The sequence below is a fragment of the Candoia aspera genome, chromosome 1 (assembly GCF_035149785.1).
Source record: "Candoia aspera isolate rCanAsp1 chromosome 1, rCanAsp1.hap2, whole genome shotgun sequence".
NCBI lineage: Eukaryota > Metazoa > Chordata > Lepidosauria > Squamata > Boidae > Candoia > Candoia aspera.
Genome location: NC_086153.1, coordinates 60255424 through 60272388, shown reverse-complemented (window position 1 = coordinate 60272388; position 16965 = coordinate 60255424). Strand labels below are relative to the sequence as shown.

General features: G+C 38.3%; 1 protein-coding gene across 1 annotated transcript in view; it reads right to left on the bottom strand.

The window, feature by feature from the left end:
* KCNK5 (potassium two pore domain channel subfamily K member 5) overlaps positions 1-13347 on the bottom strand; it is a 34544-nt gene extending 21197 nt beyond the window's left edge. Inside the window, exon 1 of the mRNA XM_063304803.1 lies at positions 12973-13347. Coding sequence (XP_063160873.1) covers positions 12973-13158 — 186 coding nt within the window. The 5' untranslated portion in view covers positions 13159-13347. The remainder of the gene's footprint in view (positions 1-12972) is intronic.
* Positions 13348-16965: the final 3618 nt, after the last annotated feature.

Below are 16965 nucleotides of genomic sequence, written 5' to 3'. Positions count from 1 at the left end.
GCTCAGCCTTATTCCTTAATCAAAATGAGTGTGACCCATCACACGGACCTAAAATCCAACAACTTTACACAACATACATATGAATTTCAACCCTCTGCACTACAGCTCTTTGCAAGAACTATCTAAATAACATGCTGCCATTTCTCTTGCTCCACTCAAAGAAAAATGAAAAAAAAAGCAGTGCTCAAATTACAGGTATTAACATTATTTGTGTTCTTTGGTTACTGTTTAAATTGGCTAAGGCCTTACTTAAGTTTTCCTTACACCGCATATTGTAAAGAACTGATTGTTGCTATCAGATACCATTTGTTCATTTCAGCAACCAATTCCATTTGTACTTATCTTTTCAAAGAATGGCAACAAAGTTCACAGTGATATTGCAATATCTCTGCTGAAGCATGAACTTTTCAGTTGTACAGGTCTAGTTACATAATTTTATGCACAGCACTAGATGATTTTGTGAGTCAGGTTATAATCAAAATAAAATTTTAAATGTAGACTTTTCTCATTATTCAGCTACTATGCAGTGCATAGCATTACAAATGATACCACTGTGGAAAAAGTAAATTTTAATTTTTCATCAAAAAGATAAGGACTGCAATCTGATTGAAATCAATAAAACAATTTCTGAGTAACTACAAGTAGGGCTTGCAGAGAGATTAACAAATTACTAGATATGTACCATTTCCAACTCAAAACAGTATAGGTAGAATACCTAACCTTGATGTAGATTACACCTTTTTTAATACAAAGATCTCACTGCAGTTTTGCCCATTCTGATGGTTTTTCAATATTTATGTAACAGTACTGCTGTTCAGATATTTTAAGGCTGCAAACTAGACTGCCTTATTTATTATTTTTAATTTGTATAATTACTGAGGCAGCAACCTGATCTTGCATTTGAAGCAGCCTCTCTTTCTTACCTAACAGAATGTCACAAAGCATGTAGGGAAGTCAGAAATCTAAAATATGTGAGCAAAGATTGCCTGCTTTCTTATTTATTTGTTATATGACTGAACAATGTGGTGAACATAGTTCTATTTCTGACACAATTTGGGAGAAAATGGGAGAGGGATCCTTCTTAGTATGTTTTATTTCAATGTCCATCTTTGGTGCACTCCATTATTTAATCCTAATAAATGAATTTTGCTACATGTAATATGGGATAAATCAGCACTGCAGTGAATATTGGAATTACTGAGGCTTCAAGAAAGGGAATCAACATAAACTGAGATAGAAAGGATAAGAAATACCAGGACAAATGGCTTTAGAATATGCATACAAAACTAAAGACATTAACCATCAAGCTTAAGGATACCTAAACGTCACTTTAATTCCATGGATAATTACCACTATTTAGTGTGGGGAAGACAAAGCAATTAATGTAAAATGACATAAACAGAGGAAAGATGCTGTTTTAGCATCAGTGTTAAATTTAGCTTAGCTGGCTAGCAAACTGTACAAAGGTTCAGCGACTGTAACAGAACTTCATGTAGGCACAGCTCAATGGTTATTGATAAAATATTACCTTAAAACATAATTGATACCTTCTTAAGCAAATTATCCATATATCTCATACAGAGACTTGTAAAACATTTGTCCTCACAAGAGGAGCAAAATGTGACAGCATAAGCATAATATGTGGGTGGAATCCTGCTCTGTAGTAGTCATAAACTGAGTACCTTTTCTGGACAATCCTGCATCAACTAGGACTCAGACTGCTGGATCACACCCAAGGAAATGACTGTCATCCCTGAACTTTTGACCTACCTGCGTTATCTCAGAGCAATAAGTAGAAGCTAAGGAAAACACAATTATCTTTGCTTTATGCTTCTCAAAAAGACTGAACTTGCTTTCTCTCGCTGTCCCCAATCACAGAAGCTACCTCTTATTAATATGTTACCAGCATTCTTGAAGAGAACAGCTTCTCTTGACAATGAATCTTAACAGATACTATTTTTAAGTAGTAAAAAAGGACAGAATTTTATTATTTAACAGTGGTTGTAGTAAGTTGTTGACCCATGAATGGGATTCTCAAACTGATGAAATTTGGTGGCAAGCCAAAGGGAATATGTACAGCATTACAGTAAAAGCCTTCTACCAAAGTTTCTAAGAAATTTGTCAGCTTAATGGATTTTTAAAAGCACTGGACCACTTTTTTATCATTGTTTTAGATATATCCTGAAGACAATCCATCTTATGCACATTTGATTGATACTAAGCTTCATTAATAACAATAAATTTGCTGAGGATTGGACTATAAGTTCTAGAAAGCAAGACACACACACAGACACAAATCAGTAATATGTTTTAAAAGGGATATATTAATCTGAGAAACTGCTCGGATGGATCACTGTAGATATAAACACTCTTATTGTGTTACATAACAACAAGTCATATTTTCATAGAAAACCTGCATCTAACTATCCTGTGTAGATCAAGAAAGATTAAATATTTCCCGTATAATTAAAAAGGAGACAGGTTTGAACGAACTATGAAAAGTGAAGTAATGCAAAATTGGTTGCTGTGTCATAGAGTAGCTACTCAGATTTCTCTATTTTAGAGCCTTAAAAAAATCCTATTTAGAAACATTTTTAGCCAACACAAATGAAATTACAGCATGGGGAATAGGTTTACCTGACAATACTTGCATACTGATGTGCATACTGATTAACAGTAAAACTGCAGTTGTAACATTGCACATTAGCAGAAATGCAATCAATTTTAATCCATATATGAATTGCCACACACAGGCCACTTCCTATTTTTTTTTCTTCTGTAGCTTTCAGATTGCATCATATTTTAACAGTTGCTCTCATTTTTTAAAGTGTATGATTCTAATAAAATGTATTATTCTAAGTAAAATCATTTCAGCATAAGCCTTTCCCGGTCACCCAGCATAAGCCTTTCCTAGTCACCATCTTCTTCGCAGAGAGATTTGCAATAGAGGTAAATATATCTAATTCTGCTTTCATAAACTTTACACTTGATGGCACATACCCACACACACACAACATGTGTGGGTTTAATATGTGGGTAAATGCAGCCAAGAAGGAATATCTCCAAGTCCTCCATTAAATAAAGTAAATAGTGATCCCTCATCCCTTAATAACACAAAAGGCCCTCAAAAAAATACGTAGGCATATATTCTGTCCAAACAGAGACACCTGCATGTTCCTAAGATTATGCATTACATATAACAGAACCTTTATTATCTAGAATTAATGTCCTAATTTAGATTAAAAAATAGTCCTCATTCAATACTTTTCAGTTCATAAACAAGATTACAGCCAACAAGAGTAAGCACATGACAGGGCAATGAACTGCATCCTAAGCCTTTTGGGTCTACCCTAGAACCAAAATCAGCAGCACACCTAACATTCAGCATTAAGCTCTGGTTAATTAGGAAGCTAATTGTATTTTGCTACCCAAGAAATTTAGATCAAGAAATGAAAAGCAACTTGCAAATTTCACAGAGTTCTACAAATTTCTGTTTAAAATAACTACTATACTGAGCTCTAACCATGTTACTTTAACAAAACGTATATATTTAGAACTACATCCAACTTCACATTAGAAGCCTTTTAGCTCAGGCAAATGTGCTTCTCCTTCCTCTACTCTCTCTTCTGAACAGATTTCTGGGTGCTCAGGGAAGAATGGCTAAGGAAAGTTATTTCTGTTACTTGAATTCATGGTTGGCATTTAATATTTAATTACTTTTGATTGTTAATGCCTACATTTTGCAGATATTACTCAAGTAGTTTGGGGGATTTGTGAAATCTGACATATCCTGTAGGATTATTCAATCTGGGCTGCAAACATTAGATAACAGCAAAAAGGTACAGATTAAATCTTTGTTGTCACTGAGAGGCTTCCCGATTTTTGCAGCCCAGATATTGTAGCCCTACTCGCTGTCTAGTGAGAGCACCAAGTCATAGTACATGCTTGTAAAACACTTTCCTGATAAACTTTTTGACTTCTAACTATTGCAACCATTTGGATGAGTCTCAGTTATTTCAGACTGAGAGATTTCGGCAAGTTTCTTGAAATTGTGCAATCTACCACTCACATCTTTGACTGGGATGATTAGAAAGAAGCAGCTGATTTTAAGTTGGATTTCAAGTTCTCTTCCATGAACAGAATACATTTCAACGACCCTCGGGGATGGGTGTGGGGCCAGAGGTGACAGGACACCAGAAAAAATGCCTGCCCCATAGTACTTCCAATCATAGTATCTTACAAGCAAAACTTCCCCAAGTGGATGCTCCACCAAAGCTCTGATTAGAATTCAGCTAACAGGGTATATAATAAATCTAACTTTTAAAGGAAGCCTGGACCTTTTCAGCAGTTAGTAATGAAGAAATGAACAGCCCTGATTTGAACACTGGATTACAATTATATGTAGTATTCTTCAGCACCCAAAACTTCATGCTTCACACAAATTGTGGTTGACTTTTCATATAATTAGCACAGTTGCATGTTATCCTGACAAACTACGTATAATCATCTCTTACCAACAAGTTCTCCAAGAAAGCTGACCACATTTATATTAAGAGATATTTGTATACACGATAGCATGGAAGGAATAGCTGCTGCTGTTTACATTTTTAAACAGGACATCATTTGCTTGAAGCAAAAGATTTCTACTCATTTTTCTCTTTCACTTTGCCCCCATTTTAATAATCTCTATATACACAAACTTCCCCCTCTTAGCCAAGTTGCGTTTTCAGTAACCACTGAAAATGGAACACCCTTTTTTTGAAACAAGTGCAGCTGCAAGGGTTGTTGCATCATAAAGTCTGAAATGTGATCATCTCAATAGTTGCTGGTCACAAAAGGGACAGCAGCTGTTCAGACTTCAGTCCAAGAGGCAGCTGCCCATATTAGAGGAGGCTTGGATATAAATTCTTAAGATGTCTGCAAAATGAAAGCTTGAATACTCCCTAAATGTTTCATGGATTACTACTGTCACACACATTTTATACTAGTTTTACATCTCAGTTCAAGATAAAATGTATCACTGTTTAACATTATTTTAATTATATGACCCTGGGAAAGTAGCACTGAGAAATCTCACTGAAAGCTTAGCAAAACTGCACTTGTGATACAATACTCCCTCAACATTTTAAACTGATGTATATAATCAAAAGGAATGGACTTCATAGAGCAGAGGGCAGAAATAGCCAATCACTTAGGGCGTTGTCCTTGGCCAGAAGTTTTCCTGATAACTCGTTCCAATTTGTAAATGGAAGTTATTCAGGTTTGGTTTGGAAAATATACTGCTTCAATTCCAAAAGAGAATACAAGATACTTACATCGTGCAACACACATTTACTTGGGACCCAGACCTTGGGATTTTTTTTAAATTTAAAAATACCCAGAAGTAAATCAAATGTAGGACAAGATAATGCTTTGTCAAAGACGGAACCCTCTTTTTTTTAAGGAACCACAAACTTGTTATTCACATTTAAAATTAACTGTAGCTGCTGCAGCTGCTGCTTTCCCCACCCTACAGTCTTATCCAAATGAGACAATCGATGGTATGGTATGTCTATCGTAATAGGCTGTGAAAACTATTGTCCTTAATTCACTGTTTGTAATGCAAGTTGCTCTGCTCTGGATTCATCTACCTTAGTACATGACTGGCAGGAGCTGGAATGAAGGGTATTGTGGAAGTATGAGTAAAGCTTTAAAAGAATAGTTATCCCTTGTTCGAAAAGATGCTGCTGCTCTTTAAATTAGGACAATAAATAAATAAATAAATAAAGCTTTGTAACCTATCTATGCACACACTTCCAGTTTGGGGTTGGGGGGATGAGGACAGCACTGACAAGTCAAATGGTTTTCCTAAAAATAAAGCTTTGTAACCTGTCTATGCACACACTTCCAGTTTGGGGTTGGGGGGATGAGGACAGCACTGACAAGTCAAATGGTTTTCCTAAAAAGCGATTTATAGATATTCCAACTCAAAAACTTACAAGATTAATAGGCACAAGATCATCACAGTGCGAGCTTTCAGTGGTTGGATGTCATGTAATATGCAAGAATTCTCATGACATCAGTATACTGTATGAATACATCACAAGATTTCTTGTGTGCTTTATGGAATCCAGAGATTAATGGAAAATAAAGTCATATTCACATGTTAGTTTCACAAATGAGCATAACTAATGGAAAAGGTATGTAGTTGCTTCTTCATGTACACCAGGACTAATTTCTTAAGCACAGTTGCATCATTGAGAAAAGTCTGCATTTCACTATCCAGCTGCACAGAACATGGTAAACGTAAGCTCCTAGGCCTTTCCCTGCAGGTACCTATGCCAAACATGTAAGGAGAAAGGCTAAGATGCTACATGGTCCTGGGGACAGGGCTCCATATCCACTTTCCACATGTAATCTACTTTCGTAAGAATCATGCATGAACCAAGCTTCTTTTAGGCATGGGGCTGAAGCAGACTTTATGCACACCATCAAATCAAACTACTACCCATCTTATGAAATAATCTTGTAACTCTTAATTCAAGAACAGTTATTTATTGCCCAACTCATGTAGCGGAAAGAGGATAAGATCTATGCTGGAGTTGTTCCACCCTGTCCCCACCAGATAACATGCACTCTAGCACATGAGACAGGAAGTGATCATCCAGCTACTAGTGGGCAGATAGTGGGACTGAAGCTGATTAGCTTCACTGCAAGTTTAACAAAAACCTCAAGCTGTTTAACTCCTCAATGGAAGATCCTGTTCAAATCGTTAATGATACATGTACTGAAGAAAGGGATGACCTGAAGGGAAACCAGTTGTTTATGACTCTTCTACATTTACATTTTGACAGAATTCTGAATTGCAGTGGCCTATCTTGCCAATAAAAGCATTACATTTGCCTAGTGACAGTATCATGCTGTTTGAACACAGAGAAAAATGCTAATAGTACTATCTTAAGACATCTGAAACCTACTCAAGTAAAAGTATTGAGTAGCATATCATTGGTTGTACTATGAACTGATCAACTGAAGAGGCAATCTCACGCTTTTCAGTGGCAATGCCAGAACACCTAATGCTGTTCACTACTACGCTATAAAACGTAGAATTGGGATTTTAAAAAAAATGGGTCAAATGTCTAGGAAATAGACATTTGAATTAGGAAGCATAGAATCCTATCAATATTTTTAGGTCTACAAATTGCATGTTTCTGGGGGAAAGCATGTTTTTGTTCATTGTGTAAGGTGTACACTTCATATAAAAGTTCCCAGAATATTTTTAATAACAAAATCATCATCAGCAGCAGCAGCATTTTAAAGTCTTCCCTTAGGAAACCTAAGAGGTGAGAAACATAACCAGATTTTCCCTCTCCCATATGTCCACATATGAATCAAATATTTCTCTCAAAGTACTGACAACACATTTTGAGATAGAACTGGAACTGTAATTATACAGCATACTTTAAAAAAAATATCAGAAATCAAATATAATTTCCTAAAGGCCTTTTCAACAGACAGGTGCACTAAAATAAGTTTTCAATACTATGCCTGTTATCCAGTTTAAGGAAGACCAAGCTTTCTCTAAAAATGATCAAGTTGTAAGTCATGACAATATGATAATCTCTCTCCTGCTCCCCCACTTTTTAGGGAATGTCCTCCCATTTCCATGCTATTCTGATTGTCACTGGGATCATCTCGTTGACAATGCTAATAAATATTCCTTCACCAAGATATTCAACTGAGAAGAGCACAAAAGCCTATTCATTTTTGCTAAGACGGAGAAACTCCTCCCAGCTTGGCTCCACGAAACTGATTTATAATGTGCCTGCCTGCTTGCTTATTCAACCACCAGCACTGATGCAATGTGTTTAATTAAACACAAGTACATATGTACATGTATGTACACACACACACACACACACACACTTCTGTTCAATTGTCACAGCAGGATAAAAGTTGATCGAATTCAAGTACACCCATGTAAAAAAAAATTACTAACTGGCAAGCACATCCTTGTTTTAAAAAATACAAGATGGGAAATGGAGAAAAAAGTGGGCAATACTGTATCAATTTTCTGCAAGCTGTGATGGGAAGTGTCGCAACATGCAAATGATGCTGTGACAAAATTAAAGCAGGCTAAAGTGCTCTAGTGGCATACAGCAAGTTTCCTGTCGACCAGAAAAAGCTGTGCACAAAGATAGACGGGCGTGCATTTAACTTATAACTGGAGATGTGCAGAAAATTTAACTTGCTCACATTCTAAATAACAGAGTATGTCATCCCATTAGTTAGCAGTATCAATCTGAAAAGGAAGCTAGGAAAAAAGAAATCAAGTGGTTTCCTAGTGGTTGAGTGCTGACAAAGTAGAAATTGCATCAGTTTATCAATTTATCAAGTGTGAAAAAAGTCCCTGGCTAATTTTTTTCATGTAAGAAAGTATAAACCCTCTATGGGGTATGCTGAGATTCTTGACTAAACAATGTTACCTTGATCAGTAGAGTGAGTATGCTATAACTAGTCTATTTTTGAATTTATGTCACTGTTTTTACAAACATATTTCTAAGGACTGCCTCTCATTTCAGTTTCACAAATGGTAACTATGTTTGACAATATGAAGTAATCAGATGTTGCAAGTTTGCATTCATAATCATCTTTGATAGAAGGCCAACAAAGTTCTGGAGAAGCTTTTGTTCCAATAGTGCTATTATACTTGAGTCTTCACTCTTCAGAAACAAATTTTTAAAATGGCACCTGAAATTTTGGCAGGTTACTCCATGAGGTAGTTTGATTGATTTGGGTTTAACATGTTACTAAGACACTGAGGTGGGAGAGGGAAAGCGTAAGCAAAGAACCATGAAATTCAAAAGGCAGGAACAAAGCATTAACATTTCTGTAGTGAGCCCAGAAAACTAAAAAAACCCTACAAAAATAACATTAGCACAGTGAATAGCTAACTTTGATGTTACCTTTCATACATTGCTCTGTATGAAAAGGTCATGGTCCCACAATTCTTACGTTTTGTGGTTTTCTGGCCCAGTATTCACAAAACACAAATACATTCCTGCACCCAATGCAATTTCTAACTGATAATGCTTCATACATCTGAGAAAACATGATCTAATCCTCAGAAGCTCATGCCCAATAAGGTTGCCACCCTGTGCATACTTACTAGTTAATAACTCCTCCTAAAATCAGTAGGAAATGTTCCAAAATAAACATGCATAAGATTATGCTGCTATTTTAAACCCACCCCTGTAGACATACAGAGAAAAAAAAAATATATCTTCTAATAGTCCTATTTAGAAGTTCAAAACATCCTTAAGACTGAGGAATGCACCTGTGCTTTTAAATAAAAGAGTTTAAATTTTGTGTTACAGGAAATGAAACCAGCTAACGGTTACATTTTATGACTCAACGAACCAACAAAATAAGGAGCATTTTAGCATTACAAGTCATGTCTATGTTACTTCGTTGTCAGCATATAAATGTAACAGATTATCTGTTAAGGAAAATTAATTACAGACACAAACACAAAACTCCAGTAGTACCTGCTGTAAAGTAGAAAGCCATAGAAATACAGTATTCTGTTGTATTTAAGCACCATCTTTCACATTTTCCTGGTATGTGATTAAAGACTAATTAGGAATGGATTTTCTGCAGAAACTCAGAACTGGAATAAAGCCCTTCCATACTCAAACTAATACCTTCTAGTGTTAGCTTTTGAACATATGCTTTTATAGAAACATAACCATTTTAAAGTGGGGGGGAAGGAAAAATAATAGCTTATTTGTAGCTTCCAGGAATTTTAGAATAAAATAGGAGGAAGTTAAGTAGGCTAAAAAAGAGGATATATAGCTGGAAACCAGAAACAGGCTTCACAGAAATTGAGGGAGTAAACAAAAGTAGGTAACAGTACAGTATATGCAGAACAGAGTGCAATTGTACAAAACGAGAAACAAGTTGTGTCCAAGCTGTATATGAGAGCTACTAAGGGATTCAATCATGGGTGTGGCACAATTTGAGCAAAGGGAAGAGGAGATAGTCATACCAGCAGAACTTCTGGATTCACTTAAGAACTTTAAAAAAAGCCTAGAAGTTCTAGCTACTCAAACAGAAAGTGTCCAAAATTTTCATTAATGGAAATGGAAATCAAATTATCAATTTGTACTGCAAAAAAACAAAACTCAGGACTTACTAAATCAGAAAACATACTGTGTGTGAAAAAGCATACTTGCAACACAACAAGTTTGAAAGTCTTAATAATCATAGCATGATTACATGATCATTTCATGCAATTAAGTGGCATGGACTCCTCACTTAAATCAGAATTATGCAATATATGCAGCAACAGACTAACCAGATGTAAGATCAGTGGTTCTGAAACTTTACTTCAGGAATCCTTTCCCCAACTTTCTTGGTATATTTTAGATGGTCTGTGAAACTGCAATGAAGGCAGAGGAAATGCTAAGAAGTAGAGGTTTCTGAAGGGTTTCTTCCTTTTCAGGTAAATATTTACATTTTAAAAGTTATAAACTTGCCTCTTAAACAGAGCAAGCAACTTTTCTGAAAACTTTGAAATAGCCATCACTTGTGTGAGTGGTTCTGCATATGTGCCCAAATCATTTCAGCAGGTTATGCACTAGAAGAGTTTTAATTTGGAAGTCTGCCAAGCATCCTCCCACGTGGGTGTAAGGCAAGAAAATACAAGTCTATAAAGAACAAGCAAACAGAGTAGCACTGTTTAATGCATTAAAGTTCAAGAACTTCACTGTCCTAAATGTAGGTCTTTTTCAATTACAAACGGACAAGAGGAAAACCAAGTTGTAGAATAATTTGAATAAGAATTCGGAGTCAGAGTCATCTAACTCATCTTATAGACTGAAACAGAGCTTCCCCATCATGCTAAATAATTAGCTCAGTTCTCCCAGATTATGACATGTAGATTTATTTAGCTTAGGTTAATCAGGTGACTTTTGGACTAAAAAGTCTCCCAGTCTCAGTTCACTCAACTTAAATAGGGTGTATTAATGGCCATCATGACATAAGCCACAATGAAGATAATTTAAGGATTATAAAGCACTCTGCAAGGGGAAAGATGCTACATATAGAATGCATAATGTGACATATGACCGCATTATGACAAAACTATTCAAAGGCCTTGCCCCTCTTCCCTCCAGAAATCCTTATTCAAACTGTGAATCCACTCCATTTTAGATAAGAATGGAAAGAGTAGAAACATACAATACTCCAAACATGCAGCCTTGGCTAAACCAAATAACTGGTTCAGGTTGTACTCCTCTGTCACAGAAGCTCAAATATGTTAAAGCACAGGTGGAGGATTTCCACTGGAGTGGTATTTAATTTTATTTTGGAACATTCATTTCTTAGGGACAGCTTAAGTCTGCCTTTCTCAAACACATGCTCTCCTAGACTGTTGGGATTAAAGCTTCTAGAATTGTCCACCCTGTCACAAAACTATTTTGATGCCATATAGTACACCGGTGTTCACAATTTTTTTTCTATAATCAACTCATACATATACATACAGTATGCCAGTATCAAACATGCCATTCTTTTACAGGAAAAAAGGGAAGTGTCTTTTCCTTAAGGAGCGTAACATCTTTAAAAAAACCAAAGGATTCACATTCTTTAAACACTGCAACAATTGGATTGTAATCCAGAAAAACTTATGCCAAACATTCATTTAAAGCAGAACGGCTAACATTTCTGTGATAAAGGCAAAAGGCTAGAAGTGCAGGCCTAAATTGTGACTCACTCAGTCATTACAAATATAAAGCATTCTTTATTGTACTCTCTGGCCTCTGTGTATAACAGAACTTAACACAAGTGTCAGACAAACTTTCCTACTTAATGGAGCTTGATAGATAGATAGATAAGAAGAAGCAGGCAAAACAAAGGATCAAGGGAAGTAAGCGTTAGTTCAGGACCGTCCTTTGTTTTTCAGATCCTTGTGAAGTCCAGTCAACCCAGTTCTTAGAGTCTAAGCTCTCTGAGATCTACTCACTTGAGATGTTTCACTGTATCCCAAGCGTTTTTGAAAAGACAACAAGTTAAAGGGACAAGAAATTGCATAACTCATGTGCCACATAGCAGATAATTTCCAGTGAATTATTTCACAGCTCACCTTTGACCTTATGAGAACCAGAGATGCACCAACAGGGGTTATCCTGCCCATAGCCATGCAATGAGAAATTTTACCTGCCTATTGACATATAACCCTTTCCTTTTGGCAAGAATCTTAAAAGTCACCATTCAAGAACTACAAGAAAACTTAAAACTACAATTTGATTACAAAGTTGGCCTCCCTTGCACATTAGTGACATAAATGCAATTCTCTTCACCTGCTCACAAGGTAAATGTTGGTAGTGTTACTGCACGGCATTTGAAAGAAAAGCAACGGCAAACAAAGCATCTGCTAATGAGATAAATGTTCCAATACAGCATACAATAATCACTACTAAAACATGACCAGCTTGGTTTTCACAGCGTAAGGGAAGAAGCCAGGTGAATCTGGACACTTCTGAAGTAACCTGTTTTTAAATACAATTTCAGAGATCAGTATTTGTTCTGCCAGTCCCTACTGTCCACTATAGCAGAGTTCAGTGCCTCTGAATGTTATTCATGGCCTGTTAAGTTTGTGCAATTCAGCGCAGGAAGAGGCACATACCTAGCAATAGGCCGTCAGAGTTAAACAATGTTTTTACTGTATTCAAAGATCCGGCTCCTACCTCCAAGACAAATACAATCGTGTCTCATTCAGGGGATAATATTCCTCTTTTTTCATATTGCACGGTAAGCCAGCTATGTGTATGAGTGTATATTTCAATTACTGCAGGTGCCATTTGCTTAAGCTTACAATGTAACTAGTGCCCTTTGAGAATCTGCCACCGGAGACAATGCACTCTGAAAGGAGACAACTCATTTTGTGCGAGTCGGAAGAGATGGCGGGAAGGAACTTTTTTTAAAACTCACCCGCAGGATTTTATCTAGTCCTTCCTGGCCCAGGCAGGGAAACTCTTTCAGGAGCTCAGTCTTCTTCAGCTTATAACCCTCGGCCGCCTGTCGCAAATAAGGATGCTCCAGGACTTCGAAGATAGCCGCTCCGATGGACAGGTAGAAAATAATAGCCGACGTCAACAGAGGACCCCTGTCTACCATGGCGGTGCACTGAAGGTAGCCTCAGCTCCAGCGGAAGGGAGAGGAAATGACTCGGGGGTGCCTCGGCAGGAAAGCAATGAGCGAGGAGGAGATCCACGCTCCGTCTGCAGAGAGTGCCAGGGATCCTCGCTTGCGCGCACTCTTTCCTTACCCGGCCTCTGCTTCCCACCCCTTCCTCCTCCCCCAACTCCTATTTTTATTTTCCTCTCCTCCCACCCCCGTCTCTTGTCCCTGTTATTGCTCTGCTCCTCGAGCAGTTTGCTTCGGGCTGCTCCTACGGCTTCCTCGCCGCATCCGTCGTTTGAATTTGGAGCCCTTCTCTTCTCCCACTCGCCTCTTCGAGCGGCGCATGCGGAGCGTTTTCCAGCTTGCCGCCAGCGGCGGCAGTCCCAGCAGCAGCGCCCAAAAGAGCGAGGGCCCCTCCACTTAGTCCTGGTCCATGTGGCGGGCGAGGACCCCTCGTGGTGCCCGGCTCGGCGCGCTCTTCGCCGGGTTGATCGAAACCACCGCGGCTCCGGGCGAAAACCCGCGCTTCCGGCTGGACTTCCCCTCGGCCCGCGCACTCGGCGGCGCTCTCGCAGCTGAAGCGTGGCCCTACTGTACGCTTGGTCTTTAGGTACGGAACGCCCACCCCACTGTGCCAGCTTGTGGGACGGCTAGGCTTGCTACTGCCACCGCCTGGGTGGGGTGAGCTGCAAACAGCGCAGATAACTGAGATATATACTAATTCTTACCTTGAAGTGGGTGGGGTCCTGCGTAATACGCCCTGGCGAGTGACACCCACGCCCACATTAACATTCTCCTGTCCTCTTAGGGCTGCGAGAAGGATTAACACCGGCCAGTTACTTCAAAACAAACAAAAACCCTCAAGTAAAGAGGCATTTTGGTTCCCTCAGGTAGAATCATTGTCTTGCGACATCTTTTGAGACTAAGGGCCTATCTGATGAAGTAAGCGACTGATTATGCCCTAATAAAGTTGGTTATTAGCAGACTCTCTGTCTACTTTGATCAGCCCTGACTCTCGCTGTTCTTCTGGGTTTTGCAGTAGAGAAAATAGTGAGCCAAGGCCAGGATCTGTTGCGTTGCTTTGGGGACAAGGGCTAATATTGTCAGTGATGCTGTAATAACTGAGGCTCTGATACTTTAATTGTCAAAACTTCTCAGTATTTGAAGAGAATGTTTTGATTATAAACATGAGTCTTTAGAGTGCCACAAGACTTTCTGTTCTTGCTGTAGCAGATGAACACAGCTGGAACCAGGTAAAATTATTGTTTTAGAGCTAGATCTCATAAATGTTATTCACCAATAGCTGTGTTGATAGGGAGGATGGACAGTCCTCATTCCAAATTATGGGTGGCCTTTGGCAATATGCCTTGATGGTGTCTCTGTTTTCTTCTCTCAGTGGGCTCAATCTTCCAGCCACATCACCAAAGGGGTGGGTACAGTAAGAGGACCATGTACTGCCTTTTGTTTGGCAGCCTAGTGGGACAATTTGGGCTGCTGGCCTTGCCTGCAGAGCAGTATCATGTCAATCTGTTTCCATGTCTGGTCCTCTCTATAACCGCTTGGGTCAGGAGTAGCTACCTCATTTGCTTTCCTCCTGGCTGGTGCAGCACCATCAAGGTCACTTTTCCCCTCTCTGGTATCCTCAAAATGTCCTGGAACTCAAAGTCCAAAATAATGTGCAAAAAGAAACAGTGGCCACCTCTTTTTCTTCTGCTCACTTCTTCTGCCCTTCATAGCTGAGAAAATTGGGTGTGCAATAGCACTAGAAAGCAGTGGCTGCTGCTTCTGATTACTTCCCTGTACTTTCATTTCAGAAACTTCTGCTTACCTGCCCTCTTACATGGAGAATTTGGAGTGGAGTCCTCATCTTGATGACTGATTTACTCACAGAGAGCAAGCTATTTTTAACCACCTAATCCAGGAAGAGGTTATTGGCAAATTTACCCTGGTGGTTTGGATGGCTGGATGGTGACTTGGAAGTCCAGTAGCATTTGTATATGTTAATAGAATAATTAAATAATAATAATTAATATAAGTACTGATGAACCGATGGATCATTGAACAAATCAACCCAGAGTTCTCGCTCGAGGCACAAATGACCAGGCTCAAATTATCCTACTTTAGACACATCATGTGAAGACCCAGCTCTCTGGAAAAGGCTCTAATGCTGGGAAAGGTAGAAGGAAAGAGAAGAAGATAACCAGCAGCAAGGTGGATGGACTTAGTCACAGTGGCAATTAATGCACCATTGGGAGACCTGAAAGAACAGGTTATGGATAGATTGTCATGGAGAAAATCTATCTACCTGTACATGGTCGCTAGGAATCAAAAACAACTTGATGGCACATAATCAACCACCAACCAATCAACCAACCAACCAACCAATATAAAAGTAACTTCTGGACTTGGTAGCCATGTAGCCTTCACCTTATTCATGGTAGTTTCCAACTTCTACTACTGCAAAATGAATCTTTAATCAAGGTAACAGAATAATGTCATTATAGATGCAAAGCTTGAACTACATGTGTACAGAGAACCAGTATGACACAGGGTGTCAGGCTAAGGCCAGTAAAGACGCAAAGCAGAAATTACACATGTACAGAGAGCCAAGCAATACATGTACTGAGAACCAACATTGCCAGTAATTTAAGGGGCACCAGGAAAATGGAGTGCAGTTTCTGAAAGTTTTGTGCCCAACTATCCTTGCAACATTGTTGAAAGCAGTGTAACTCCTTGAGATAAAACAAATCTGTGCTTAGTAACTGATGCTTCTTCCTATCATTTTCTGTAGCTTTTTCCCATGTCTGACAGAATGCTGCAGAAAGATAAGCATATGGAATGTTTGGAATAATTGTTCTTTGGGTAGGCCATTAGGTGATATGCCAGAATATTTTCCTTTGGTTTAGAAATTATAAAACTTTAAATATGTTAAATAAACCTGATAAATCCCATACAGAGAATACAATACATAATTTTAATAACTCGGTCTTTATAGCCCCACATCATCAGTGTCTGCATGGAGAGGGCAAGTAATGATGACACATACCTTGTAACTTACATACTTGCATCCAACAAGCACAAAAGGCTGAGATTTGTTGTGACAGTACAACAGATGTTACATCCTTTTTGCATCATTGTAGATTGTACTAGATGCTTGTGTTCCCCACATTGTTTCTTGCTGTGTAAAATCATACAGGAGATTCAGTTCTCATATGAACTTCTCTGGAGTAATCGAAGAACACTGTTGGTAATTAGAATTGGATTTTGGTTTGTATCCTGTATTCACAGGCTCAGGCTGTCAGTGACTTGTCCTCATCCTCTATTTACTTTGCAGATGTTTTATTAGGTAAATTATATATGTGCGTATAACCCTTATAAACAGTATGTATCATCCTACATATGCACTTACTATAGGAAAGTTGTAAAAAAGTCAGATAATTTTAGTGCTGATTCTTGAACAGTTTCCTCATAAGCAAAGCTTGACAGTTTCTCCCACTATCAACAGAGTGTGCGTTTAATTTAACTGTGGAATTCATACATTAGTAGGCAATCCAGTGTGGTTAATCTATTCTTTATCATTTTCCCTTCTGAAAATTTAGAAACTTTCATAACAGAAATTTCAAGTAGACTGAGAAGGCTCCTGTCTTCAGATATGGAGAGCTGCTCTTGTCACCATAAGTATCTGGCTACCTATATTAGACATATGACACCCATATGATGCATAACTGGTATCAGGTTATATAATATTATTCCTAGGGCATGACTTATTCTCATAATGTGCGCATGGGAATGCAGCCTTGA